Source organism: Sceloporus occidentalis, unplaced genomic scaffold (genome assembly GCF_023333645.1).
Source record: "Sceloporus occidentalis isolate IW3139 unplaced genomic scaffold, rSceOcc1.0.p SCAF_7, whole genome shotgun sequence".
NCBI lineage: Eukaryota > Metazoa > Chordata > Lepidosauria > Squamata > Phrynosomatidae > Sceloporus > Sceloporus occidentalis.
Window position 1 is genome coordinate 79,128,639 of NW_028316987.1, and position 26,698 is coordinate 79,155,336.

At 41.1% G+C, this 26,698-nt stretch overlaps 2 protein-coding genes across 9 annotated transcripts in view; one reads left to right on the forward strand and one right to left on the reverse strand.

Moving 5' to 3' along the window:
• The window catches only part of LOC149310010 (enhancer of polycomb homolog 1), a 72,716-nt gene extending 72,152 nt beyond the window's left edge, over positions 1-564 (reverse strand). The window contains exon 1 of the mRNA XM_089533483.1: positions 289-564. The gene's annotated coding sequence lies outside the window, so the exon portion shown is untranslated. The remainder of the gene's footprint in view (positions 1-288) is intronic.
• The window catches only part of LOC149310011 (uncharacterized), a 235,216-nt gene that overhangs the window by 20,750 nt on the left and 187,768 nt on the right, over positions 1-26,698 (forward strand). For 4 of the 8 annotated variants that reach the window (XM_089533473.1, XM_089533480.1, XM_089533481.1 and 1 more), the window contains exons 1-4: positions 12,622-12,980; positions 14,395-14,456; positions 16,743-17,014; positions 20,912-21,001. In XM_089533473.1, the coding sequence (XP_089389599.1) occupies positions 16,784-17,014; positions 20,912-21,001 (321 nt within the window). In that variant the 5' untranslated portion in view covers positions 12,622-12,980; positions 14,395-14,456; positions 16,743-16,783. Of the gene's footprint in view, positions 1-12,621; positions 12,981-13,051; positions 13,077-13,419; positions 13,593-14,394; positions 14,457-16,742; positions 17,015-20,911; positions 21,002-26,698 lie in introns of those variants that run through there. The other 4 variants (XM_089533478.1, XM_089533475.1, XM_089533477.1 and 1 more) reach the window with 4 other exon arrangements.

Here is a 26,698-nt window from a genome sequence, read left to right on the forward strand (position 1 = left end):
GGTCGGTGCCTTGAGTTCCTGGGAGCTCCATAAAAAGAAGTGACCGTTTTATGGGCATCAAGGGCAAGGTCTGCTTCCCCTTTGCCCCCCTCCAGAAGCAAAACCTGGGCTTTTTCTCGAAGGCGACCCTGGTGCGCGATTAGTCCAAAGAGGTAAAGAGCCAAGGCCAGCCTCCCTTTGATGCCCCATCGAGAGGGAGACCTCTGACGCCACAAAAAGAAAGACAGACAAATAGAGATTTCTTTGAAAGATATATATACACATCTTATTAAAGATGAGCAAACTTACCTCTCAAAGCAGCAGACAGCTGCCCCTTGGCCACGATGGAGGCAGAACAGGCTGGGCATAGTTCCTGGCTTGCAAAGAGCCACCTCCTCCACGCAGCAAAAGGATCCCCAAATCTCTTTTTTTTAGGGGTGAAGGGGAGGGAAAAAATAAGAAAATGGGAAAAGGGAGACCCCGTTTCCCCTGGATCAGGGGTTGTTCTTCTCAAGGGTTCTTCTCTTGTGGGGGCGTTTGGGTGAAGCAGGGAAAGAGGCAAAGGAGATTAAAAAGCCAAGGCAGCAGGAGCAGCAGGAGCAGGAGCAAGAGCAGGAGCCAGAAGACTCTGGGGTTAACAACTTTGTAATGGCAAACAGGCGTGTTCTGATTGGTTAGGAGGGCAGTGTCCCTACACAGGCTGCACTGGCCCTCCCTCCCCCCGCTTTCCTTCTGCAGCCTGGAAAAAAGAAATGCAGAAAGGCAGTGTGCCATTTTAGACAGGCTTGCTTTTGCGCCTGCCTTCCTCCCTCCTCTCCAAAACACACACACACACCCCAAGCCCCCCAAAAGCCCAGGCTGACCCTACAGAGCTCCTGAAAAGATTTCCTAGATTGCTTTGGGTACACAGGCATGTCCTTGGAGAAAGGGGGGAGGTAAGAAAGAAAGAAAGAAAGAAAGAAAGAAAGAAAGAAGAAAAAGGCACATGCACACCGATCATCCACTCCCTGCCTCACAGGGGCTTTGGGCTAGTTCCCTTTGCAGCATATATATGTGTGTATTTTATGTATTAAAATTAAAATATGTATTTTAATATTTGATAATGATGTGTGTGTGTGTGTCATTATCAAATATTAAAAATTGGTCTTAATTGGTTAAAATTGGTTTAAAATTGGTCTTAGCTACCTGGACTTGGGGAGAGACATTGCAGCAGATGGATGTATTTTAATATTTGATAATGACACACACACACACACATATATATATATGATTCCTTGACACACACACACACAGATCCCTATATATATTAATCATTATCAAAAATTGAAATACATCCATCAGCTGCAATGCCTCTCCTCCAAGTCCAGGCAGCTAAGACCAATTTTAAACGAAAATAGAGGGAGTTTGCCTGAAGCACCTGAAAAGCCAGTCAGGCCTGGAACAATACATATATATATATATCGTTGATATTGAAAGACTATGAAGAAGAGGGGGTTTCTTTCTTTTCTTTTTATTTATATCATGGATCGGCATATCTATCATGGTGCAAATTGCTAAGAAATGTGATTTTTTTTCAACAAATGCACCCATTGTGGTGGGGCACGGTTTTGCCACAAAAACATGGTTTTAAAAACCCCTCCTCATTCCTGAATGACAGAATTGCTACCATGCTGCCCACAAACAAAATGGCTGTGGCATCTGAGTTTTTCTGGATCCTCCCACCCTGCCCCTGGGAAGTGGTCGAAATCCCAAATAAATCAAGTACAAGGCAAGGTCCAAGCTTCACACAACATCAGATCAGCAAGGCCATGGTCTCTCTGAAATGCTGTCCTACCATTCAGGGATTATGATTATGATTATTATTTAAACCGTGCCTTGATCCCAGGGAGGTGACTTGGCTGTGTAATTTGAACTTCCTGCTTTACATATGCATAAGGTCTTTCACATATCTTGGCAAGCTTTCAACTCAAGGGTGCTGGGAAATTGGATGCTGCTGTGTATCTTTTCAAGTTTGTGAGCTGAAGTCAGTTGCTGTATGGGCTGGTGAAAGCAAACCAAACAAAAAAAAAGTGCTGCATCTTTCTTGGCCTGACAAAGAAATGCCAATCCCTGAAAGGCAGCACAGGATTTCATAGCTGGTATATCCAATCTTCGCTTCCTCTTTCAGTTTTTGCAAGCATTAATTATACAAGTGAGTTGTAAGAGTGTTGGCTCTAGATAAACGCAATCATTAAACTGAGGCTGCATCCACACAGAGAAATAACCCTTTTGGGCGCTGCTTTAACTGCCCTGTTAAAGCGGTGCCAAACCAGGCTATTTCTCTAGTGTGGATGCAGCCTGACTTTCCAAACTCTGGGTGTTACAGTGTATGTTGCATTTGTAGCTGAATCATTACTGCTGTATACATGGGAACAATCCTAAAAGTTAGAAGTATGTTAGCTATTAACACTCTCATGCTTCTTTACAATAAAGGAAAAATATATGTTATTAAAATGTCATTGGTTTTACACTCTGAAATAATAAACACAGACACAATTCTTCACATGTTCAGAAACGATAAAGTTGTGAAATTAGTCTGCATGGATGGCTTTAATCTGGCTTCAGGGAAAACAACTTCAGTAGGAAGCCTCCAAGTAGGCAGCAAAGTCCCCTTTGAAGATTTCCCTTTCTGGATCATAGCTTTATAGAACAAACTACACAAACTACTTTTAAGTATTTTTGCACTTAAAAACTGGTTTAATTCTTGTTGGCAATAAACTACAAGGGGCCAAGTTGGTTAAAGGTGTTTCAGTGGAACAGACTTTAAAGCAAGGGCCTTCTCAAGATTCCATCTAAACAATCCATTCTGAAGTGGCTGTTTTAACCAAAGCAATGCTCTCCACATTTGTGTTACTGTAGCTCAAACTATATTATAGGCTGCATCTACACTACACAAATAATGCACTTTGACACGGCTTTAACTGCTATGGCTCAATGCTATAGAATTCTGGGATTTGTCAGTTTGGTAGATACTTAGTCTCTTTTTCATTCAATCTGAAGAATTTGGCTGAATCCACACTGCAGCAATAATCCAGTTTGACAACTGCCCTGGCTTAGTGCTATGGAGTTCTGGGAACTGTAGTTTTGAGTTAATTAGCCTTGAGTTATTTAACTCTGGTGCCACATCAAACTACAAATCCCAGGATTCCACAGCATTGAGTCATGGCAGTCAAAGTGGTGTCAAACTGCATTAATTCTGCAATGTGGCAGCAGCTGTAGTTTCTGTTCAGTGTAGCCTGTCCTCACCATAAAAAAAGTGTTAATCATCCTTATTTTAAAAAGGGCTGAAACGGTAGAGATAGAGACAGTGGTGTCCCTCTGCCTGGTGTCACCTGGTACGGAGGGGGAAGGCTGTTGGGGTGGCAGTGGAAGTGGCTAAAAGTCTCTAAAAGCCCTCTTCTTCGCAGCTGCAAGGGAGTCCTCCTCATGAGGAGGCCTCCACTCCTGCAGCAAAGCCAGGAAGGGTGTGCTTGGGCCTCTACTTCACTGCCACCACAGAGACTTCCTTGTGAAGAGACTGCTGCTGCCATGGTGAAACTTGGAGGGGCACACTTGCCCTTTTTCACCCACAGTGGGAGGAAGGCCCGACCAGGTGTCACCCCTCTTCTGGAGTGTCACCAATGCAGGTCACACTCCCTGCACCCCTCTAATGACCCAAGTGGATAGACTGAGAATATCTTGATTCCTTATTTTTGTTGTTGTTAACCACCTTCGAGTTGATCTCATCTCGTGGCAACCCTGTGGATGAGACAAGACTCCCTATCCTCCGCTAGTCTAAATTCTTGCAGCTTCATGCTCATGACCTCCTTAATTGAGTCCATCCATCTAGCATGTGGTCTTCCTCTCTTCCTACTTCCCTCCACCTTTCCTAGCATTAATGTCTTTTCTAATGATTAATGCTTTCTCATGATGTGGCCAAAGTATGACAGCCTCAATTTAGTCATCTTTGCCTCCAGGGAAATTCCAGGCTTGATCTGTTCTAGGACCTATTTATTTGTTTTGTATTATTTTTTGCTGTCTCCAGTATCCTCAGCACTGTTCTCCACCACCACATCTCAAGTTAATTTATTCTCTTTTTGCCCATTTTCTTAACTCTCCCACTCTTGCATCTATACATGGTAATTGGGGAATACATTAGCCTACATCAATATTGCTAACAAAAAAAAAAGTAATGTTTTAAGATTAATCTAAGCTTCATTGGGATTGGCTACACTCAAGGTTATGACAGCCATCCCTAGCAAATAAATTAAACCCATCATATAGAAGCAATATCATACATGCCAATATTTCTCAGATGAACATTGGAGTGTATGAAAAAGCCGAGGAACATCAGAGTACAATCAAGATGACAAAATTAATGAGGAAAAACACATAAGCTAAAATAGGCTGCAGCAGTTTGTATTTGCTTGAGTATACAGGGGAGAATAAGATCCCACCTCTTCTCCTCCTCTCCCCACTTCTGAGTTAACTGAATATAAGTTACAATATTTTTAAAGTCAGTTTGCAAAAACTGAAGTAAGCTGAAGGCAAGGGGGGGGGGGAGTGGGACATTTTTAAAACAGCTGAAAAAGTGGGATGACAGAAAATTAATCAGGACTGTCCCTGCCAAATCAGGACAGTTGGAGAGCATGCTGTGTCAGCTCTGGGATCCTCTTCTCTCTTGTATTGGTGGGCCTAGACATGAGCTATTTCCTCAGGACATCAGAATCAGGCTACAATTACAATAGCAAGGATGCCACTTTTTATTTCTTTTTGGGGTGTAAAAAGGGGACCGCAGGGATTGCTGCTGTAGCAGTTTCAAATTTCCAGAACAATTGGTGAGGAGTATAGGTAGTCCACACATTTACCTTACATGTGTGTTTCAGGACATTTACTAGTTATCCAAAAAGACCTGTAGCACAAAATAACTATAATATGGTTTTCAGTAGTTACAGTTTCTCTGGCAGGATGTGCAAGATCAGCTCATGTTGAAGATAAGAATGTTTCCATTTTAGAATGCCTGGGAAACTATTCCTTTGTTAGTTAGGATGTAGTGATCTTCTCCCTCCTCCCATTCCCTTCTACTTGATTTAGAGATCAAGAACAGATTATTGATCTTGTCTTGGGGGTGAATTTGGTTATCATCCAGTCCGGGAAACTGTCCTGTTGCAGGGGACATCTAGTTCATTGCGGGGATTTGGTGAATAGAAGCTGTGATGGAGGAATACTTCAATCAGCTAAGAGACATGAGCTAACTTTGTCTTTGCCTTGGATGTTATTGTTGCAACCCATTTAATGAAGCAGCTGGACTATGGATGGATCGGCATCTTCGTCATAAAATCCATCATATGCTTATGTGATCAGTAACCCATTGTTTTGGGGTACTTGTGAGGTAATTTCATTTTGACAGGCATTCAAATTTCGGTTGGCCTAAAACTGAGTGGATCAGGTCCCTGGAATTGTTACACTCACAGGAGGATATCACACAATTGAAATTGGAAGTATAATCCAGTGTCATCCTGAACACAATCATGCATATTCACGTTATTACACAAAAGGTTACCACACACGATCGCTGGCAGTCCAAATGCATTCTGAACGCAATCATGCGTCAATCCACAGTTAAGTAAATTCGGTGAACTAGCGAAGTCACAAACCCTATTCCTAGGCAACTTTGCACTCAGTGCGTTGTTGTTTGGTGTGATGTGCATGTCTCCTTTGGTCCTGGTCCCCCCCCCAAAAAAAAAAATCCGGAAAGGGAGGTTTCCCACGAAGCCATGCTGCAATTCCGCTTCAGTTTTGCTTCTGCTTGTCCTTCAGCATTGCTGAGGGGGGGCTGCTCCCTGCTAATTAAGAGGCATGGACCGGGAGGTATTGGATAACCATTATATTCATGTTTTAACATGACAAGAGTGAATATATGCTTGTTTTAGCGTGAATAGAGCATATTCTTTCAACCATTCTTCCCGCCCCCCCAACCTCTTTTGTAAATTGTGGGGTCCTTTCGTTCCCCACTGTGTGGGGCTAGTGAGGCAGCTGGCCAAGTGAGAAAGGGCATCACATCCTTTTCTTGCTTGCCAAGCAGACATGCAAGACCCGAAAAGGCCATCTGGAGTCCCAGAACCTCCCCCCAGCAACAGCCACTGCTGGGGGGACAGTACCTTTCATTTGGGGTCCAGCATGGCTAATGTATGTGCAGCACTGCCCTCCCAGCAGTGGTTGGCAGCACTGCACCAAGAGACACCAAGCACAGGGGCACCACTGCCCAAGCTATTTAAATCTTTATACATTATCACCAGCACTTTGCATTGAACCAAAAGAAAAAAAAGTAACTGTTGCTATTCAATTGAGGCTGCATCTGCACATCTGCACTGCAGAAATAATTCAGTTTGTCACTGTTTTAATTGCCGCAGCACAATGCTATGGAATCCTGGGATTGTACAGTGGGACCTTGTTATCTGCTGAGGTTTGGTTCCAGGAACACCCCCCGCTCCCAGATAACAAAATCCATGGATGCTCAAGTCCCATTAAATATAATGGCATAACAAAATGGTGTTCTTTATATCAAATGGCAAAATCAAGGTTTGCTTTTTGGAATGTTTACTTTTTTGGAATATTTTCAAGCTGTGGATGCTTGAATCTGTGGATAAAATCCATGGATAAGGAGGGCCAACTGTAATTTGTTTTTGCACCTGACCTCTCTGGTAGTGCAAATCCTAGAATTCCATAGCACTGAACCATGGCAGTTAAATTGGTATCAAACTGCCATTATTTCTATGCAGATGCAGCCTGAAAGAGGCGGTCAAAACATTGAGCTTCTCCCATCAACCTAGCTGTCAGTCAATATTTTGCACTATTTGTGCTGTCGATGTAAGGACACCTTACATCTAGCCAGCGTGCTGGATCACGGAACATCTCCAAACTATGATTTTTCAAGGGGAGTGAAAATCTGCTAAGGATAGGCCAGACACATGATTCTGAGACAGATGCTTCATTTATCAGTAGTCCAGTATTTCTGTACTTGAGAAGATTACATTTCAGTTTTGTTTGCCCTATCCAATCCCTCGCAGCTGCTGCAGTGTATTACTTCTGTTGCCTCCCCAGGATCAGATAAGAACTACAGCTGGGTATTATCCATATACTGATGATTTTGCAGCTCATATCACCAGATGGCCACATCAGTGTACAAGATGAATAGCATGAGGGAAAAGACAGGACATTGTAGAGCCTATATTGTCATAGGAAAGAAGCAATGATTTCCCAGTACCACCTTCTAGGTCTCATCGATCAGGAGTGAAAGGGAAAAAAAAAAACAGTTTAGTATGCTGCTGCTATCACAAAAAGTCAACATGGGTTTCAGAGAAAGAAGTCATGCCAGACAAACCTTATTTCTTTCTTTGATAAAATTACCAGCTTGGTAGATGAAGGGAATGCTGTGGATATAGTATATCTTGATTTCAGTAAGGCCTTTGACAAGGTTTCCCATGACATTCTTGCAAACAAGCTTGTAAAATGTGGGTTAGACAAGGTAACTGTTACAGTCGGCCCTTCTTATACACGGATTTTTTATACACGGATTCAAGCATACACGGTTTGAAAATGTTCCAAAAAAGTATAAATTTACCTTGATGTTCCATTTTTTATTTGGGACACCATTTTGCTATGTCATTATATTTAATGGGACTTGAGCATACATGGATTTTGTTATACACGGGGGATCTTGGAACCAAACCCCAGCGTATAACAAGGGTCCACTGTACATGGATTTGTAATTGGTTGACCTACCGAACCCAAAGGGTGCTCAACAATGGCTCCTTTTCATCCTGGAGAGAAGTGACCAGTGGGGTCCCACAAGGCTCTGTCCTTGGGCCAGTTCTATTCAACATCTTTATCAATGACTTGGAGGACAAAATTGGGAGCATACTTATCAAATTTGCAGATGATACCAAATTAGGAGGAATAGCTAATACCCCAGAGGACAGGACCAAAATTCAAAATGACCTGAATAGACCAGAAAGCTGGGCCAAAGCTAACAAAATGAAATTCAACACAGAGAAAGGTAAAGTACTGCACTTAGGGTGGAAAAATGAAATGCAGAGATATAGGATGGGGGACACCTGGCTGAACGAGAGTACATGTGAAAAGGATCTAGGAGTCCAAGTAGACCACAAATTGAACATAAGTCAACAGTGTGATGCTGCAGCTAAAAAGGCCAATGCAATTTTAGACTGCATCAATAAAAGTATAGTGTCTAGATCAAGAGAAGTAATAGTGCCACTATATTCTGCTTTGGTCAGGCCCCACCTGGAATATTGTGTCCATTTCTGAGCACCACAATTAAAAAAGGACATTGAGAAACTGGAGCATGTCCAAAGGAGGGCGACAAAAATGGTGAAGGGTCTGGAAACCATGCCCTATGAGGAACGACTTAGGAAGCTGGGGATTTTTAGTTTGGAGAAAAGAAGGTTAAGAGGTGATATGATAGCCCTGTTTAAATATTTGAAGGGATGTCATATTGAGGAGGGAGCAAGCTTGTTTTCTGCTGCTCCAGAGAACAGGACCCGGAACAATGGATGCAAGCTGCACGAAAAGAGATTCCACCTCAACATTAGGAGGAACTTCCTGACAGTAAGGGCTGTTCGACAGTGGAACAAACTCCCTTGGAGTGTGATGGAGTCTCCATCTTTGGAGGTCTTTAAACAGAGGCTGGATGGCCATCTGTCAGGGATGCTTTGATTGAGAGTTCCTGCATGACAGGGGGTTGGACTGGATGGGCCTTGTGGTCTCTTCCAACTCTACGATTCTATGATTCTTCCTCATCCTCACACGATGACTTAGAACAGTGGTTCCCAAACTTTGGTCTTCCAGATGTTTTGGACTTAAAATCCCAGAACTTCCAGCTAGCTTGGCCAACTGTCAGGAATTCTGGGAGCTGAAGTTCAAAAACATCTGGAGGACTAAGGTTTGGGAATCGCTGACATGCACTTTCAGACCATGACTGAACCTATCAAATGCTACAGATTTTTTGTCCAAGAGTATCAACAGGGATGCACTCTTCCATCAACCATCCTGTGCAAGTTATCTGCTAGGATGACCAAAGCAGTTGCCATCTCCAACCAGGCTTAAAAACAGATAGGAAAGGTATATAGAAGTGAATAAATTTCATCCAAAAATCTTTGCATACCTCCCTGAATCAAGTGGTGCTGTACCTTTACTGGCTGCAAAACAAAACAAAAAAATAATAATCCAATGTTCTTCCTATTGTATCCTTTGCTGGGAAAAGCTGCTGTTGTCGATCTCCATCTGGTGCATGCAAGTGTGTGTGTGTGTGTGTAAGACAGCAACCCTAGTTGTTGTCCAGACCTTGTGGGTAGGTATTTATGAAACAATATCATTTTGTATAATTTTTAGTTTAGTACTTTGGTTACAAGAATGTAGAACAGGGCTTCTCAGGCTATCTGATATGGCTGACCACCAGTTTTTTTTGTTTCCCCCCCTCAAAATCTGTCAGGGGAAGACAGACAATGATTCAGGGGATTTTGAATAACACAGATGTATAACAGAATTCTGTATAGCCTGTAAAACCAGCATGTAGAGAAATTTTGCAGCACCTTTGAGAGTAAGGAGTTTATCATACAGGGAAAATCGGGGTGGATGGATGTTTAAACAGTGAGCAATCATGATTAACATTTTCACACACATCACGATTAAAGAGCCATTATCCCGGGAATAAACAGGCAATAAACGGGCAATAAACAGCAACAAATCATTCACAGGATTCCTCGGTGAATGATTTGTTGTTGGTTATTGTCTGTTTATTCCCAGGATAATACCACTTTAATTGCGACGTTGTGTGACAATGTTAATTGCGATTGTGCAATTTTCATGCGATTTCCCCATGTGATAAAGTCCTAACTGAAAGAAAGAAAGAAGTTGGCAGCATGAGCTTTCATAGACTTAAATATACTTCCTCAAATGCGTTTGGACTGATATATAACGTTTGTTTGGGCTGATTTCTAAGGCTTGTTTATACATGCGTCAATCTGATATGTGTTATAGTTCAATATAATTTTGGTGGTGGTGGTGGTGGTGGTGGTGTGTGTGTGTGTTGTGTGCCTTCAAGTAATTTTGGATTTATGGCATCCCTAAGGCGACCCTGTCATGGTTTTTTTCTTGGCAAGATTTGTTCAGAGGAGGTTTGGCATGGCCTTCCCCTGAGGTTGAGAGCATGTGACTTGCCCAGTGGGTTTCATGGCCGAGGTGGGAATCGAACCCTGGCTTTGAGTCATACTCCAACAACTCAAACCACTAAGCCACACTGGCTCTATAATTTTGGTGATACTAATGTGCAATTGATTTTGTACTATTACAGCCACTGAAGCGGCCGAGCTAAAACTGCATTCCTGCACTTGTTGAGTTAAAAGCAAGCTCAGCAGAGGCTGATGTACAGACATGATAATGTAAAATCCAAAATAAAGCAAAGCTGTTAACAACAGTTTCTGTTCGTTGGGGAAATAAATAAAATTCCTCCTCTCCATTTCTTATATTGGGGATTTGGGGGAGACTTGTGCAGCCAGGTGCCAAGTAAGGCTACACTCCTGTTCACGCTTGCTAAGAGAGCAAGGCCTTGGAGCTTACTTCTGAATAAATTTGTATAGAATGGTGCTGTGGGTCCCATTGATTTCAGCGGGAGACAAGGACAGTCTGAAGAACAAACTGTAAGTAGCCACCAAAAAGAAGTACAAAAAATATGTAAGGAATGATGTCTTTATTAGGTCCAGCTGCACACAATGAAACGATCAAGCTTTCCATCCCATTCCCATCAGATTTTAAGCCAGTGTGGTTACAAAAACATGGAAAACTGAGGAGGGAATTTTTTTCTGATGCATCATTGACCAACTTTCCTAGTTGCTCCACATGTTGTTTTGATAGCACAGGGTGACCAGACATCCTCCTTTTCCAGGACCTGTCCTACATTTCAATGTTCTGTCTAGGAAGAATCCCAAAGTGTCCTCCGTTTTGAACCTAACTAAGAAGTAATGGATTTACATTTCTATGAGTGCGTTTAGCTTTTATTTGGTCATGGTCCTACATTTTCCTTGAAAATCTTATATATCGTGGTACATTGTCTTTCCTTTGCGGCAAGAATATTTGGTCACCCTGGTCCAGGGGGAATTTTCAAAACACCCTCCATTTTGAACAGGAATAAAAAGCACAAATTTATAGTTATATGAGTCGTCTTAGCTTTTATTTGGTCACGTGCTACATTTTTATTAAACATCCTACATTTTGTTGTTCCTTGTCCTTCTTTGCAGTTAAGATATCTGGTCACCCTGATCCAATGGGAATTTTTGAAACGTCCTCCATTTTAAGGAGGAATAAGAAGCATGAATTTATCCTTATAGGAGTGTTTTTAGCTTTTATTTGGTCATGTCCTACATTTTTCTTGAATAGCGTATACTTTGCAATTTGGATATCTTGTCACCTTAGTCCAGGAGGATTTTTGAAAATGTTCTCCATTTTGAGCAGGCCTAAGAAACATGAACTTATTAGTGTTTTTAGTTTTTATTTGGTCATGCCCTACATTTTTCTTGAGCATCCTACATTTTGAGGTTCCTTGTCCTTTGCAGTCAGGAGATATCTGGTCACCCTGGTCTAGGACGGGTTTTCAAGATGCCCTCCTTTTTGAGCAGGACTAAAAAGCATGAACTTATGAGTGTTTTTTTGTTTTTTTTAGCTTTTATTTGGTCATGCCAAATAAAAGAATTCTGGGAACTGTAATTCTGTGAGACATTTGGACCTTCTCTGTCAGAGAGAGAGAGAGAGCTCTCAGGTGCCTCAATAAACTACACTTCCCAGGATTCCCTAGCAGGGCAGTTAAAGCCATCTCAAAGTGGATTATTTCTGCAGTGTTTTCTGGGTCGAACTGAGGCCCAAAAACATACTGCGGAAATAATCCAGTCTGAGATCGCTTTAACTGCCCTGGCTCAATGCTAGGGAATTCTGGGAATTGTAGTTTATTCTGGCACCTGAACCCTCTGACAGAGAAGGCTAAAGTTCCTGTTTATGATATTCTTATTTAAATTAATTGTTTATATTATGATAAGCTTAAATGTAAATACTGTAAAACAGGATTTCTTTTTATGAAAACGTGTGTGTGTGTGTGTGTGTGTGTGTGTGTATATATATATATATATATATACAGTTCCCAGGATCCCCTTGCACTGAGCCAGGGCAGTTAAAGTGGTCTCAAAGTGGACTATTTCTGCAGTGTGTTCTGGACCAAACTGAAGCCCAAAACACACTGCGGAAGTAATCCAGTTTGAAACCGCTTTAACTGCCTTGGCTCAGTGCTAGGGTATCCTGGGAACTGTAGTGTGTGTGTGTGTGTGTATATATATATATATATATATATATGCGCACATACACTTTATTTTTATAAAAAGAAATATTTTACGGTATTTACGTTTAGGCTTATGCTTATCATAATATAAATGATTAATTTAAATAAGAATATCATAAACAGGAACTGTAGTTTTGTTGTGAGACATTTGGGCCTTCTCTGTCAGAGAGAGAGAGAGCGATCTGGTGCCACAACAGACTACACTTCCCAGAATTCCCTAGCACTGAGCCAAGGCAGTTAAAGCAGTGTCAAACTGGAGTATTTCTGCAGTGTATATTGGCCCAAAATTGTAAGGGGAAAATAAAAAGGAGTCAGAGAGGGAAGAGAGAAGTGAGAAGGCCACCAGGGGCGCTTTCTCTGTTTGCCCAAGCAAGGCTCCAATTCAAAAACAAATGGCCGTTTAACGACCATTTCCCTCAGAAAGAAGAGCAAGAAGGAAGAGGCCAGAAGCGAGGGCGGGTTCAGGAGAGATGAGGGGCCCGCCTTGTGAGCTGAACAACACCCATTAGGAACCACTGTCAGCAAAATAAGCAACAGCACTAACAGCAGCAGTGCTTGGTGCTGGTCTGGTTTCTTTTAGGTGGGTCTGTGAGAGTGAGGCTGATATATATTAAACAGTATAATCCAGCCTCTGAGGAAGCAGGCTCAAGTCTATAGGGTCCAAAACAACACTGCAGTAATAATCCACTTTTTGGGAGACCTCTTTAACTTCCCTGGCTCAGTGCCAGGGAATCCTGGGAACTGGGTTTTGTTGTGGCACCAGAGCTATCTCTGGCTGCATCCACACTAGAGAAATAACCTGGTTTGGCACCACTTTAACTCTGTCTGGCTCTTTGCTATGGAATTCTGGGAGTTGGAGTTGTGGGGCCCAGAGTGGAGCTCCGCTCTGGGCCCCACAACAAACTCCAACTCCCAGAATTCCATAGCAAACAGCCAGACAAAGAGTCAAAGTGGTGCCAAACCAGGTTATTTCTCCAGTGTGGATGCCACTTCTGAGAGAGAAGGCCCAATGTCTCACAAAACTACACTTCCCAGGATTCCTCAGCAGTAACTGAGCCAGGCTTATATAACTACGTTACTTCTGCAGTGTGTTTTGGAGCTGAAGTCAGGCTCACAATGGAGGACATCATTTGGCTGGCATGTAGGACATGTCCTGGAAAAAGAGGACCAGTATAACACTCTGGATGGCAAAGTGATTATAAACGAAGGGATCTTGTACCACCTTTCGAGACTAACTGATGTCCAAAATGTGGAAATAATCCAGTTTTGAGGCCGCTTGAAGTGCCATGGCTCAATGCTAGACAGTTCTGGGAACTGTAGTTTTGTGAGACATTTAGCCTTCTCTGTCAGAGAGCTCTGTAAGCACAAGAAACTACAGCTCCCAGAATTCCCTAGCACCGAGCCAAGGCAGATAATGTAGTCTCAAACTGGATTATTTCTGCAGTGTGTTTCGGGCCTAAGAGGCATGAATTTACATTTATATGATTTTTGGCTTTTGTTTGGTCACGTCCTACATTTTTATTGAATGTCTTTTGTCCTCCTTTGTAGTTAGGACACCTGGCCACCCTGCTGCCTGTCTTACGGCGAACCTATCATGGGGTTTTCTCGGCAGGTTTCTTCAGAGGCGGGTTTGCCCTTGCAATCCTCTGAGGCTGAGAGAGTGTGACTTGCTCAGTGGGTTTCCATGGCCACACCAGTTTCAGACCTTGGCCTCCCAGGTTCCTAATCCAAAAGCTCAACCTGTTAGATGACACAGGTGTAATATATAGGTGCCGAAATGCCCTAAAGGCACCAGATCCTGTGCAGTGAGCCATGTCTGCCATCTGACTAATATTCTTCTCTCACTGGTCCTCCCGCATTTACCATTGTACTTAAAGAAGGTCAAGAGATGTACAAAATTTATTCCTTCTGGAGCAGTCATTACCCTTCTCAGACCCCAGATTTAAAAGGCAGATATGTTGTTTTAATCCTATCTTATTTGTGTTCTTTTTAAGTTTGAGAACACTAAATCATCTGAGGAATCACTGAAAGACTGAACAGAACTCTCCTAATGCAGGTACATTAATTCAAATATACTGTTAGGGTGCCTTATGTACACAATTTGAACCCAGATGTTGTTCTTATTCTCCTCAAATTGTTTTTTTAAGGAAGTAATTTTATATGGACTTGTCATATTTTGTTCACTAGTCTTTTTCATAGGATGCAGGATGCCAAAAAGTTATAATTTTTATGTTGTACAGCAATCTTGTTCTTTTCAGGAAAACGTGTGACAGTTCCTTTTTTTGTAACCCAACATAGTTGCAGTAGTAGTTGTCCCAGTGGTTATGCTGCACAGTTGACTTAAATTACTAGTTTTCTATTTAGAGGCAGAGCTAAAATTTGTACAAATTGTTACTTGACAGTAATAGCAAAACAAAAGATCGCTCTGACTTCAAAGAGGAAACCAATAATTAACAACCTCCTCACAGTTTGAATCAGACTGCTGAAACCAATAATGATTGGTTCACTATTTAATAGCTAATTAACAAATGCCATGGTACCTGTGAATAAACAGGAAAGAATCAGTTACAGGACCAGAGGTTACTCTGAGGAATCTTTTCATTAAATGTACCATAGTCCTGAATTGCACAGGACTACTACAGTACTTTGAAAGACCGCACTTCAAAGTAAACGTTATAATTGAATCTTGATTTACATTGTTTTGATAATATTGCAGTATTTTAAGTGATATGTGAAACTATAATTCTAATCCCAGATCCTGCTAACTACAGAAAAGGAATGCCTTGCAAATGCTAAAGGGTATCAGTGAGAAAGTACAGTGGTACCTCGGGATACGAAATACCCAGGTTACGAAATTTTCAGGATACGAAAAAAACCCATAGGAAATTATTGTTCCGGGTTAAGAAAGTTTTTTCGGGTTACGAAAAAACTTTTGGTGCTTTTCTGCGCGATTTCACACGGAATCGCGGCTTTTCCCCATTAGCGCCTATGGGAATTCGGCTTGCGAAAGCCTTTCGGGTTACGAAATTGACAGCGGAACGAATTAATTTCGTAACCCGAGGCACCACTGTAACTGCAAAAAAGCTCCAAAGGCAACTGATATATCTGGGAAAGAGGGGGGATCCTGTTAGCACCGAGATGTAAATCCATTTTGGGAGGAGACGCTGCATAATTTTAAAAGACATTCACAGTTTGGGACTCTTCTGAATAAGTACTAAATACAAAAACATTTTTGCGTAGGAAAACATGAATTTGTCTGGAGCAAATTTGTGGGTTTTGCCAAAAAGTATTTTCTGCACGATGATAGGTTGTGTGGAGAACCATGATTTTGTGGCAAAAAAGGTTTCTTGTTCAGAGAAAAACATTTTCTGTTCAACCCCCTCCCCCCACATATTTGGACACAGGAGTTTATCACATGGAGGGCGAATTGGTAAAATCCCGTGCAGAAAAAGGATTTTAACATCCGGATGTTGTTTGTCAGATGCGTTGGCGTGAAAGACAAAGAACGCAAAAATAACCTGAATGGAAAGCTCCTTTGTACTTTCGGATTTTAGCAAAAGTAAAAAGGAGCAGGTTTTGACGACTTTGCGTTTGAGTCATTTTTGCGTTATTTCTCTTTCATGCAAACATCATCTGAAAAATTTCCCGCAAATGCTGGGTTTTTTTTCCAACTTTCTGTCGGGTTAACCTTGAACATCATCTGAAAAACTACCCACAAATGAGAGTTGTTTTCCATTTAAATTTAATTTCTGTATGGGATTCGTCCCATGTGATAAACTCCACACACAAATGTCATATTTAAAAGATCTTACTCTGTAATAATAATAATTTGTTTTATTTATATACCGCTATTCCAAAGATCATAGCGGTGAACAGCAAGTAAGCTAATTTGCCCCCAACAGTCTGGGTACTCATTTTAGCAACCTCGGAAGGATGCAAGCCTGAGTCGAGCTTGGGCCCTTTTGCTGGTCTTGAACTCGCAACCTTGTGGTTTTGAGTGAGTGGCTGCAGTACAGGCATTTAACCACTGCGCCACCAGGGCTCCTAGTGAATCTTGTAGTGAATCTTGCCACATCTAAATGTTCCTGATGATGGATTCCTGGCAGTTGAGGCTTCCTTGGGGTGTTTTTTTTGTTGAGTATGAAGAAAAACACCTCTTTACATCTTTATATTAGCACAGTGAGATGCAGTGTTTGCAGTAAGTACCAATACTTAAAATTAGGTAGTTTAAATGAATCAGGAACTTGATTAACATCTCCATTGAGCAAAATGTATTATTTTAAAAATCAAAATGTGTTGTTTTTTACTTCTTTGTTCACACTCATAATTTGGAATAACACAGTTTCAAAAACCTGCTCTTCCAAAGACAACGCAACTACAACAATGAGAGCAGCAAAAGAAGCAAAACCAAGAGGGAAAGAAATACCGCTCAGCTCTCTTCCTGGAACAAAGAAGAAAGAAAAAATAAAGTATGAACCTGACACAATGGTTATAATGCCTGCAGTTCCTGCAGAGTCTGTTGCACAGTATTCTTTAACTCTTCCATCACTAAATAAAGATAGAATGCTAGATGAAATGGATATGCTTAGGAATATCACAGGCCATCTAAATGAGGTAAGTTAGTTGTTAATTCCCTCAGCCTCACTTTTTTTTTAGTTCGACTGTACATATGTGCTGCTATTTTTAGATTTTATTTTATAAATGAGTATATGTAAATATCTGCATTGTACTAATTCTTTGACTATTGAACAGTGGTGCAAGAACTGATTAGCATGTTCCAGGAGGTAAGTTTATAGCTAGGACTCATGCTTGTGCTACCTCATTATTAATATACACAGAGAAAACAAACAAGGTTGTCCTTTCTTTTTTCAAACTGTATTTTTATCTTAAAGTGGGGAAAATACTATCTGAAATAATCTAGTGTTTAGTGGCTTACAAATGATCAATAAATTTGCTGACAAGATAATCTTCTATTTTTTCACAATATTTCTAGTAATAAAAAATGAAGGAGTATGTCAAAAGTTGTTGGTCTCCTAATTAATTAGTCTAAATTAAAATTCCTCTGTCTGAATATTCCTCTTAATTGAGCAGTGTAAAAGAATTAACAATAAACTGATGATAAATACTCATGGCATTCTAATATTACACAAGTTAAACGGTTTGTTAAAAATAAATCTCATGTTATTAATACATTTTTAAATACTTGCAGTATAATACAATGAAGTGAAACTTTATAAAGTAGGTCCTGTTTCCAGTCCCTTGGCCAGAAGGAATAGATATAAATAGGCTCCTCTACCTAAAATCAATTACTTTTTCTATGCCTAGCTATACCTCACCATCTTCTCAAGAAATGGCAGCCCTTAATATTTTCTGTTAGCAAAGGAATGGATCCAACAGGAAGAAGTTAAATCTTTTCTTGCTTGAAAGGGGATGGAACAAAACGAAATTAAAATTTGCCTCGAAAGGAGGAACCCTTTTAATTTACTCTTGAAGAAATAAACACAACTACAGGAAGAGCAGCAAAAGAAATGAAACTGAGAATGAAGCACACACATGTGACTCACATTAATGGGTTTTCATGTACCTGCTCAAAACATTCTTGGGCGGGATACAAACCGCCATAAAGTACGCGCTCCGCGCGTACTAGGGTTAGGAAGGGCCGTATTAGGGTTAGGAAGGTTCTTACCTTCCTGACAGCCCTTCCTCCCAGTACGCGCGGAGCGCGTACTTTTTTGCGGTGCCCATCCACATGGGCGCCGCCATGTTGACGTACTGGACGCTGTGCGTCCAGACGTGTCGCGGCGGAAGTGACGTCGCGAGGACGCACTCCACCCCTCGCAGCGCCACTTCCGCGTTCCAAAAAGGAGCGGCATTTCGCCGCTCCTTTTTTGCTGCGCAGGGAAGCCTCGCGGTCTGGCAGCTGGGGCTTCCCTACGCAGCGAATGGCGGCGGCGGGAAAACGGCCCCTTGAGGGCCGTTTGTATCCCGCCTTAATCTCATCAACCATCTTTTGGTGGAATCCCAACTCCCTCAACTGCATATGTCTGTACTGTCCCCCTTAGTCTGCCTTGGTTCAAAGCACCATTTTGGGACTGCTCTGTCTTCTTCTTTGGAGGTTCTTAAACAGTGGCTGGATGGCCATCTGTTGGGAGTGTTTTGATTGTGTATTCCTGCATGGCAGGGCATTGGACTAGATGGCCCTTGAGGTTTCTTCCAACTCTATGATTCTGTAATTAAATAAAATTTTGGCTCCAGGCTTTACCATTCTTGAGCATGGTGATTGAGAGGGCAGTTGCCTTCCAACTCCAAGTTGTCTTGGAGGAAGCTGATTATCTAGACCCATTTCAAACCGGCTTCAGGGCAGGATATGGAGTTGAGATTGCCATGGTCGCCTTAGTCGATGATCTCCATCTGGATGTCGACAGGGGAAGTGTGACCCTGTTGGTGCTCTTGGACATGTCAGCGGCCTTCGATACCATAGACCATGGTATCCTTCTGGAACGTCTGAGGGAGTTAGGTATTGGGGGTACTGCACTCCAGTGGCTTCATTCCAACCTCATGGGCAGATTCCAGATGGTGAGGCTGGGGGACAGTTGCTCTACCAAGAGAGAGCTGACATCTGGCATCCCTCAGGGTGCCATCCTGTCCCCCATGCTGTTTAACATTTACATGAAGTCACTGGGAGAGATCATCTGGAGACATGGGGCATGGTGATATCAGTACACTGATGACAACCAAATCTACTTCTCTATGTCTCCGACTGATGTAGTGACTTAAGAATGGCATCTCTCCTCTAGATGCCTGTCTTAAGTCGGTAATGGGCTGGATGAGGGAAAACAAATTCAAGCTGAATCCAAAGAAAACGGAGGTACTTGCAATAGGTACCTTAAGTCCAGGGATGGAGATTTGTCAACCAGTCCTAGATGGGTCACACTCCCCCTAATGGATGAAGTTTGCAGTTTGTGAGTACTTCTGGATTCGTCGCTACAATTGTCATCTCAAGTGGATGCGACAGCCAGGAGTGCTTCGTACTAACTTCAGTTGATATGCCAACTGTGCCCCTACCTGGACCAAAAGGACCTAGAAGCAGTGGTACATGCACTGGTAATTTCTAGTCTTGGTTTCTGTAATGCGCTCTATGTGGGGCTACCCTTGTACCAAGTTTGGAAGCTTCAACTGGTTCAAAACGCGGCAGCCAGACTGATCACCGGTTGATCCAGGTTAGACCATATAACACCTGTCTTGAAATCTCTTCACTGACTGCCAATTAGCTTCTGGGCGCAATACAAGGTGTTGGTTATTACCTTTAAAGCCCTACATGGCTTGGGCCTGTTACTTGCGGGAATGCCTCTCCCTACACAACCTGCCCCACACACTTAGAATAACTGTGAAGAACGTGTTAGAACATCAATCAACCAGGCTCACATTGACTTCCCAGAGAGCCTTTACAGCAGCTGCTCTGAAATTGTGGAATAATCTCCTGGAAGATATCCGTCTCATTACCTCCTTGGAGCCGTTTAAGAAGACGCTTAAGACGATACCTCACACCACTACAACTTGCACGCATTACTAAGAACCCCACCTCGTGTTGTTGGAGAGGGTGTAGTAAGAGAGGTACCTTCCTGCACATGTGGTACGATTGTCCAAGTGTATTTGCAATTTAGCATTCAGTAGTTAACTTAGTTTCAGAAATCACTGATCAAAAAATTGTCCCTTCTCCAGAACTTTTATTGCTTTCCGTGTAAAGATATTGCATTTTTGTTGGCATTGGCCAGGATTGAAATTGCCAGGGCTTAGAAAACTGGAAAGGTCAATATGACTGATTGGTGGTCTCGATTTTGGAATTTTTGGTTTATGGAAAAGCTCACTGATCAATCTAGAAGGTTGCGGGGGTAGGATCTTCCTCTACCTTTTGAAGAACGATGATCCCCACTTATATTATCTCAACAACATTAGAGCAGAAGTGGGTCTTCCTTTGTAATATGATTCCCTTTCGATGATTGAACTGGTGCAAAGAAGGTATCTTTGTGTTCTGAGTCCATCCCTGTTTTTATGTAATGTTACCCTTTTACATCCCACATGACCTTGAATCTTTGAAGTTGGTTTTTAAGGATCTGTATTTTAGCTTGTTTTTGTTTGTATTTGTTATTGTTTTCTGCTTTTTTTGGTAAGAAATAAAAAAAATTAAAAAAGGAAGACACTTAAGATGGATTACCCACCTGACCTTGTGTAAGAAACACCTCCAGACTATTGTACGAATCCACTGCATTTCCACTTGATAAATTAGTTTTAAGATTAACTATATTATTTTTATTGATGTATTTTATATGTATTTTATTATTGATGTATGGATTTTAATGAGCTGTAATCCCACCTTGATCCATCTGGGAGAGGAGGGAAAATATAAATAAAATTATTATTATTATTATTATTATTATTATTATTATTATATAAGATAAGAATGAAGGATAGCTGGTGAGACATAATAAAATGATTTGGAACTTTTCACAGATTGTAAGCACCATGGAAGGTGTGTATGCAAAGGGTGGAGCAACGAAAGAAGAGGGTGAAGAAGAGGAGGAGGAAGAACCTGAAACTTTTGTATGTTTTGTAAATAACATTGTATGCCACTTAAATAGCTGCTATAGAAGTACAGATAGCTGCAAATTGTCAGTGATTTAGAAGTCCATTATTTTAAACATTTTACAGATGATAAATATTTTAATCAGGCTTTCTTCAAAAACTGAGCTTCGGTCTGGATAAGAAGTCTAAAATCCTGATATTAGTCTCACTAGAGTAGACTGATTAAATCAAGTACTGAATGGTAAATCAAAACATAGTTAAAACCCATTAATTCAGTGGATCAACTCTAGTTGAGGACTAACAATAGGAATCAGGCTAAGGAATGATTGCGTACTGCCTGTTCATGACAAGATAAGATTCCTATGGATCTCTGGCATCTCATGCCATGTGGTTTCATTCTTCGAGTAAATTAGGTTTTCCCATGGTAAGACTCACTCATTGCATTCCAGGTGTTCCATGATTCTCCAAATATTTGCGCTTTATTGTATTATTTTATTTATTGCCAGTGTTTCTACCTTTCCCTCCATGTACTTCCTAGATTGTTTTACATTTAATTACATTTATCATTTATCATGTTACTCTAATCTATAGGGTGTGTCAGGCTATCTCTTTCCAGAAAGGCCTCCTGATGGCACATAATCCTCAACTGGTGAAAGATATTCTGTACCAAGGCAACCTGAGCCTACAGTAGCAGAGCTGCTTCATGTAACATTTCCAGACTATGAATATGTGTGTTTTGGGAGAATTCACTTGTGTCCTGAATAGGTGAACACTACTTGGCCAGGCGGATAAACAGTCTGCCAAGAAGAGTGCTATCATAAGCTTCAGTTTATTAGCCCTTATGTATACTGTTGCTGTGCCCAAACACTGATTATGGATTTAAACTGCTTTTTATTTGTTGGCTGCATCCACACTGCAGCAATAATTTGGTTTGACACCACTTTAACTGCCATGGCTCAATGCTATGGAATTCTGGGAACTGTAGTTTGTTGTGACACCAGAGCTCTCTGACAGAAGGCTAAATAACTCAAAACTACAGTTCCCAGAATTCCATAGCACTGAGTCAGGACAGCTGCTTGAGTGGTGTCAAACTAGATTATTGCTGCAGTGCAGATACAGCCGAATTCTTCTTGCTGGATGAAAAAGAGAAGTAGAAATGAGTAATCTGTAGATTGGTAACATTTTACTCCATGTCTTGGGACAGTGGTTTTGGGGTGTTTTTTGTAAATGTTTAAAAGTATAGCAGACAGATAGAGCACTGAAGTATGCCACAACGTAAATACCATAAATTTATGCAGTTATCACTCAGAACCATGTTCTAGAAATGGTGCTCAAGGAGGAATAGAATGAATGTAGTACTACCAGTTTACAACTTGGACAGCCTGCTAAGAAAGATACTGTGGTTAGTGTTATAAAAAGTCACTGCCAAGTCCAGGAGAATTCCTAAGTCATTGCTAAGTCCCACATTTCCAGTCCTCCCAGTACAGATCAAAACTAAAACCACTTCAGTGCCATAACATGTCATAAAGTATAATCAAATTTCCATGCAAATCTGATCAAATTGGCTCTCATTCAGGATGTCATGCAGCCACCCATACTTTACTCTGGGATACAAAGTTCTAATTTTTTCCTTGTTTTCCATTTCCCCTCAGGAATGAATCTTCATGCTCACTGAGTATACAATGGAGTTTATCAAATGGGAGGAAATTCTCTTAAATTCGAATGAAAAGAAAGTGGGGCCAGAATGCATTCACTTAAAGTCGCTAGTTTAGCGCAATTACATGAATGCGCATTGCGTTCAAACTGGCTCCCCATTGCCAGAAAATAGCATGCCATTGCCCGAATTTGAATGTGGCAGTCCATCACGCAATAATGTGAAACCATGATTGCGTTTGGACTGACTTCCCATTGCCCAAATTTGTGTGTAGTGGGTTATCACACAATAACATTAAACCCCATGATTGCGTTCAGATATCCATTGGATTATATTTCCAATTTCCCTTGTCTGATAAACTCCATAGTCTTCTCTAGAATACTTTGTGGTTTCCTTGTTAGGATTTCAAAAGCCTTTGATACTTCTGCAAACCTTTGGTTTTCCAATGGCTGCCTACCTTTTATATGCAGAGGTGCCATTTTAATTATGTAAGGATTTGCACTCAGAACTGTATAGGATAATTGCATGTTCAAAAGATGAAATTAAATATGTCATTTGCATATGTTGTGTACATATTCGTTTTTTCTGTATTCTGAATGAAAATTATCCAGCTGTGTTGCTTTTGATCCCAGAAAGGAAGCTCCCAGTAGCTTGAGGACCACAGTGGTGTGTGTCTTGTGATGAAGGGGATGGGCAGAAATAATTAAATTCATCTTTCTTTATGCCATATTCTCCTCTCTGAGATATGTGGCTATTGGAGCCACTTACTCCACAGCAGCTATTTAATTTTTTAAAGGAATGTGATGGTTCATTGTGTACATACAAGTAACATAACATATGGTTCGGTCCACAGTTATATCAAAATGTTGAAATAAGGTTTTAAACGTTATTTAAAGATTGTGTACAAATTGGAAATTGTAAATTGATTTCATTGACTTTTTGAAAAATAAGGAAGGTAATATGATGATTGTTGGTTTTATTGGTCAGCATGAGTAAATACATAGATGAAATGTAATTAGTAGGAGAGATAAAGAGGGGTGGTATCTATAAAGAAATGTACCTGCAGAAGAGATAGTTGGAAGTCATCTTTTTCTAATCTGTTTTGTTATAGATTTGTTTGTAGTTTGTTTTGTACATTTTGGGTATTTTGTTGCTTCTGTCATTTGTGTTACCCAGTTTTTATTCATTGTGATTTTTATTAAATCTAAAAAAAATGGTGGTGGATGGGGGACAAGGCCTGTTGATTGTAACTATACGTCATTGTCTCCATACTCCGCAGATGAGTGCTCTCTGTACTCTCTGGCCACTCTTTGCCACTGTGATTCTCATTATGTGAGATTACACAGAAACAAAGGCTTTGTGGAAAAAAGCTCTTCACAACTGTTGCCATCACTGCATTGGGCTGAATATTCATTTAGGAGTGGAACCATGTATCCCAGGTCTGCTCTAAATTAGCACATGCTCTGATATTAACTCTGGATGTCAAAATGTTGAGTGTCATGTCTGCAATAAGAGAAACATATGTGCTTGAGAACCTATGAATTTCATGTATATCCATATAGAACGCACATGTGTACAGAATCCTGTTAGGGTACTATGACGGCATAAAAATAAATGAAGCATGGGTTTGAAACTAACAATGGCGACTTCTTTTGTTGTCCTCGGAGAATAGACTTAGTGGAGCTGATGAGGTAGCAAAGAACCCACCCTTGAATACTGCTGTGTCAAATTGCAAAAGCCACTTAACGTCACAGTTGTTTGTGAGTATGTTGTCTGTTAGAGTAAGAACTATTTTCTTTTATTGACAACCATTCTGTTGTGCGTTAACCACTCCAATCTCCCCTCAACTATTTACAGTCAAGGACGGCTCTCATGTCAAGTAATTGGTGAAGAAGCACTTCGAAATGAAACCCAGAAGTGGAACACTTCTCATAGACAGAATTTCTGGCCTCCTTGGCTTTTCAGAAGTTTACCTTCCTATTTCAGTATAGGATAATGAATACAAATTCTTGAGATTTTATTATGAGAACAGATATTTTCACTATGGATTGCTTTCCTTCAAGCTGACATTGACCTCTAGCATATTCACTAAGTTGTTGATGCTAGCAATTGCTCATCTTTGGATAAATGATGTCTCCATCCTTAGCTGATATGGGTCTGGAGCAGACAGGCAGGAAAAAGCAGCTTGATCCACGATTTTCTGAAAGTGGGGTGAAACCCTGCTGTCCACACTGCCGCCTCCCAAGGCAGGCCAAACACCCTTGGGTTGTCCACACCAGTGTCAAGCTGCACTGCAGAATTATATTTTTGTTGCCTCCCCACCATGCATGCACACCATCACACAAACACACTGCTTGTAACCCAGTTACCTTCCTCTTCCCACCCAGATGCCATTCCTTTGGACACCCGCCCATATGTCTGGCCATACAGTCGCACGTGCTGTGCACTGCCTGTATAGTGCATTGCTCCATCATTATGCCCAAAGATACATTGACAATCATGGACACCCCTCATACGTGCCTCCTTCATCCCTTGCTCCCCTGTTGGACTGTCTGGATTGTCTGTGTTGTAATCACATCCATTGCATTATTGATGATCATGCTTTTGTTTTGCTGCAGTCCTGGACTGCTGCTGGTCTGTTTATAGGTTGGTGTGATGATACACATTTTCTGCCTTGAGTCAGAAAATGATAGCTTCTTTTTGCTCTGGTTTTTAGCCCTGGAGTGTAGCTTCATTTTGCTTTCCACCCTCTTTCACTGTGTACTTCGTCTAAACATGACACCTTCAAAGCAGTGAGAAGCTGCTTTATTTGGCCAGTGCAGACTACCCCACAGTCTCCTGCCAGGAAAATGTGTCTTTTTGGATAGCAAAATGACTTTAGCCTATTTCTGGAAGAATTGCTTTGTGTATACAAGAGTCATCTGCTTCCAACATAACTTCTATATAGACAAGCGTAATCTACTTCCAGCATAACAGTTGCATTATCTGAATATCTTCCTGAGTCCATCACAGCTCAAGATCTCTTGGAAAAGTGTAGCAAATGGGCTACAGTTTAGGATCCAACTTTGTAGTCACTCAGAGCAGATACCATGTGGCAGATGCAATGCAGCAGCTGAATGCTAAATACTGACATTTGTCAAGAAGAGTCTTGGTGACCAAACAGGCAAGGAAATTGTCAAAGGGCCTGTACTAGGCTGATTATAACTACATATGTTACTCTTTGGATGCCCTTTGGGGAAGTCATCAGGGCAAGTTCTTTATTCAGGATAGTTGAGCCAACAAAAATAAGCTGAATCACAAATATTTGTGGCATTCCTGGTGTTCAGGGTTACAGTAATGAACTGTAACTTGATTATCAGGATGGACAATGTCATAGTTAAGGTCTATACAAATGAGTAGTGGGATCCATCCATCTTTCTTGAATTAGCAGACACATAAATTGTTGTTGTGGATTCCTTTCAGACAAAAAAAAAACTTTGCAGGAGAAAAATGGATTGACAGATTATTGTCTGAGCTGGTTATTGCTACTTGAGTCAGAGTAGGTCCTTGACTGGCAAATATTTAATCAAATGGAGGTTTGCTTCAACTGTCAGATCTGTTTTTCACACCAGAAAATTGTGAAGGCTCGATTCATTTCAACAATCCTGTGTCCACGAGTGGAAAGCATAAATGTACTATTAGATTAATAGGTGTGGAGTTGCATTCTGTCTTTCCATGGTTCCTTCTATTGGCCGAGGTCATCCAAAGGGTCACAAGCACTTTGCCCAAACTGATTTTGATAGCTCCACATTAGCTAAGGTGTCCTTGATTCCCAACTCTTCTGATATTTCAGTTCTCCCTCCTAGTGTAGATCTCTTTTATCTGATAGCTTGGAAGCTGGCTATAAAAGTTGATTATTCTTTGCAGTTTCTAAAGAATTTGTCATTCAGATTGTTTAGAGCATCACATGAAAATGCCTTACTGAAATGATGCCAAGACCATAATAGTATTCCATTACTTGGTGGGATTAAGAAAGTGTTGGATATTTTCAAGCTCTTTTCTAGTCTTGGCTCCAGCATTGT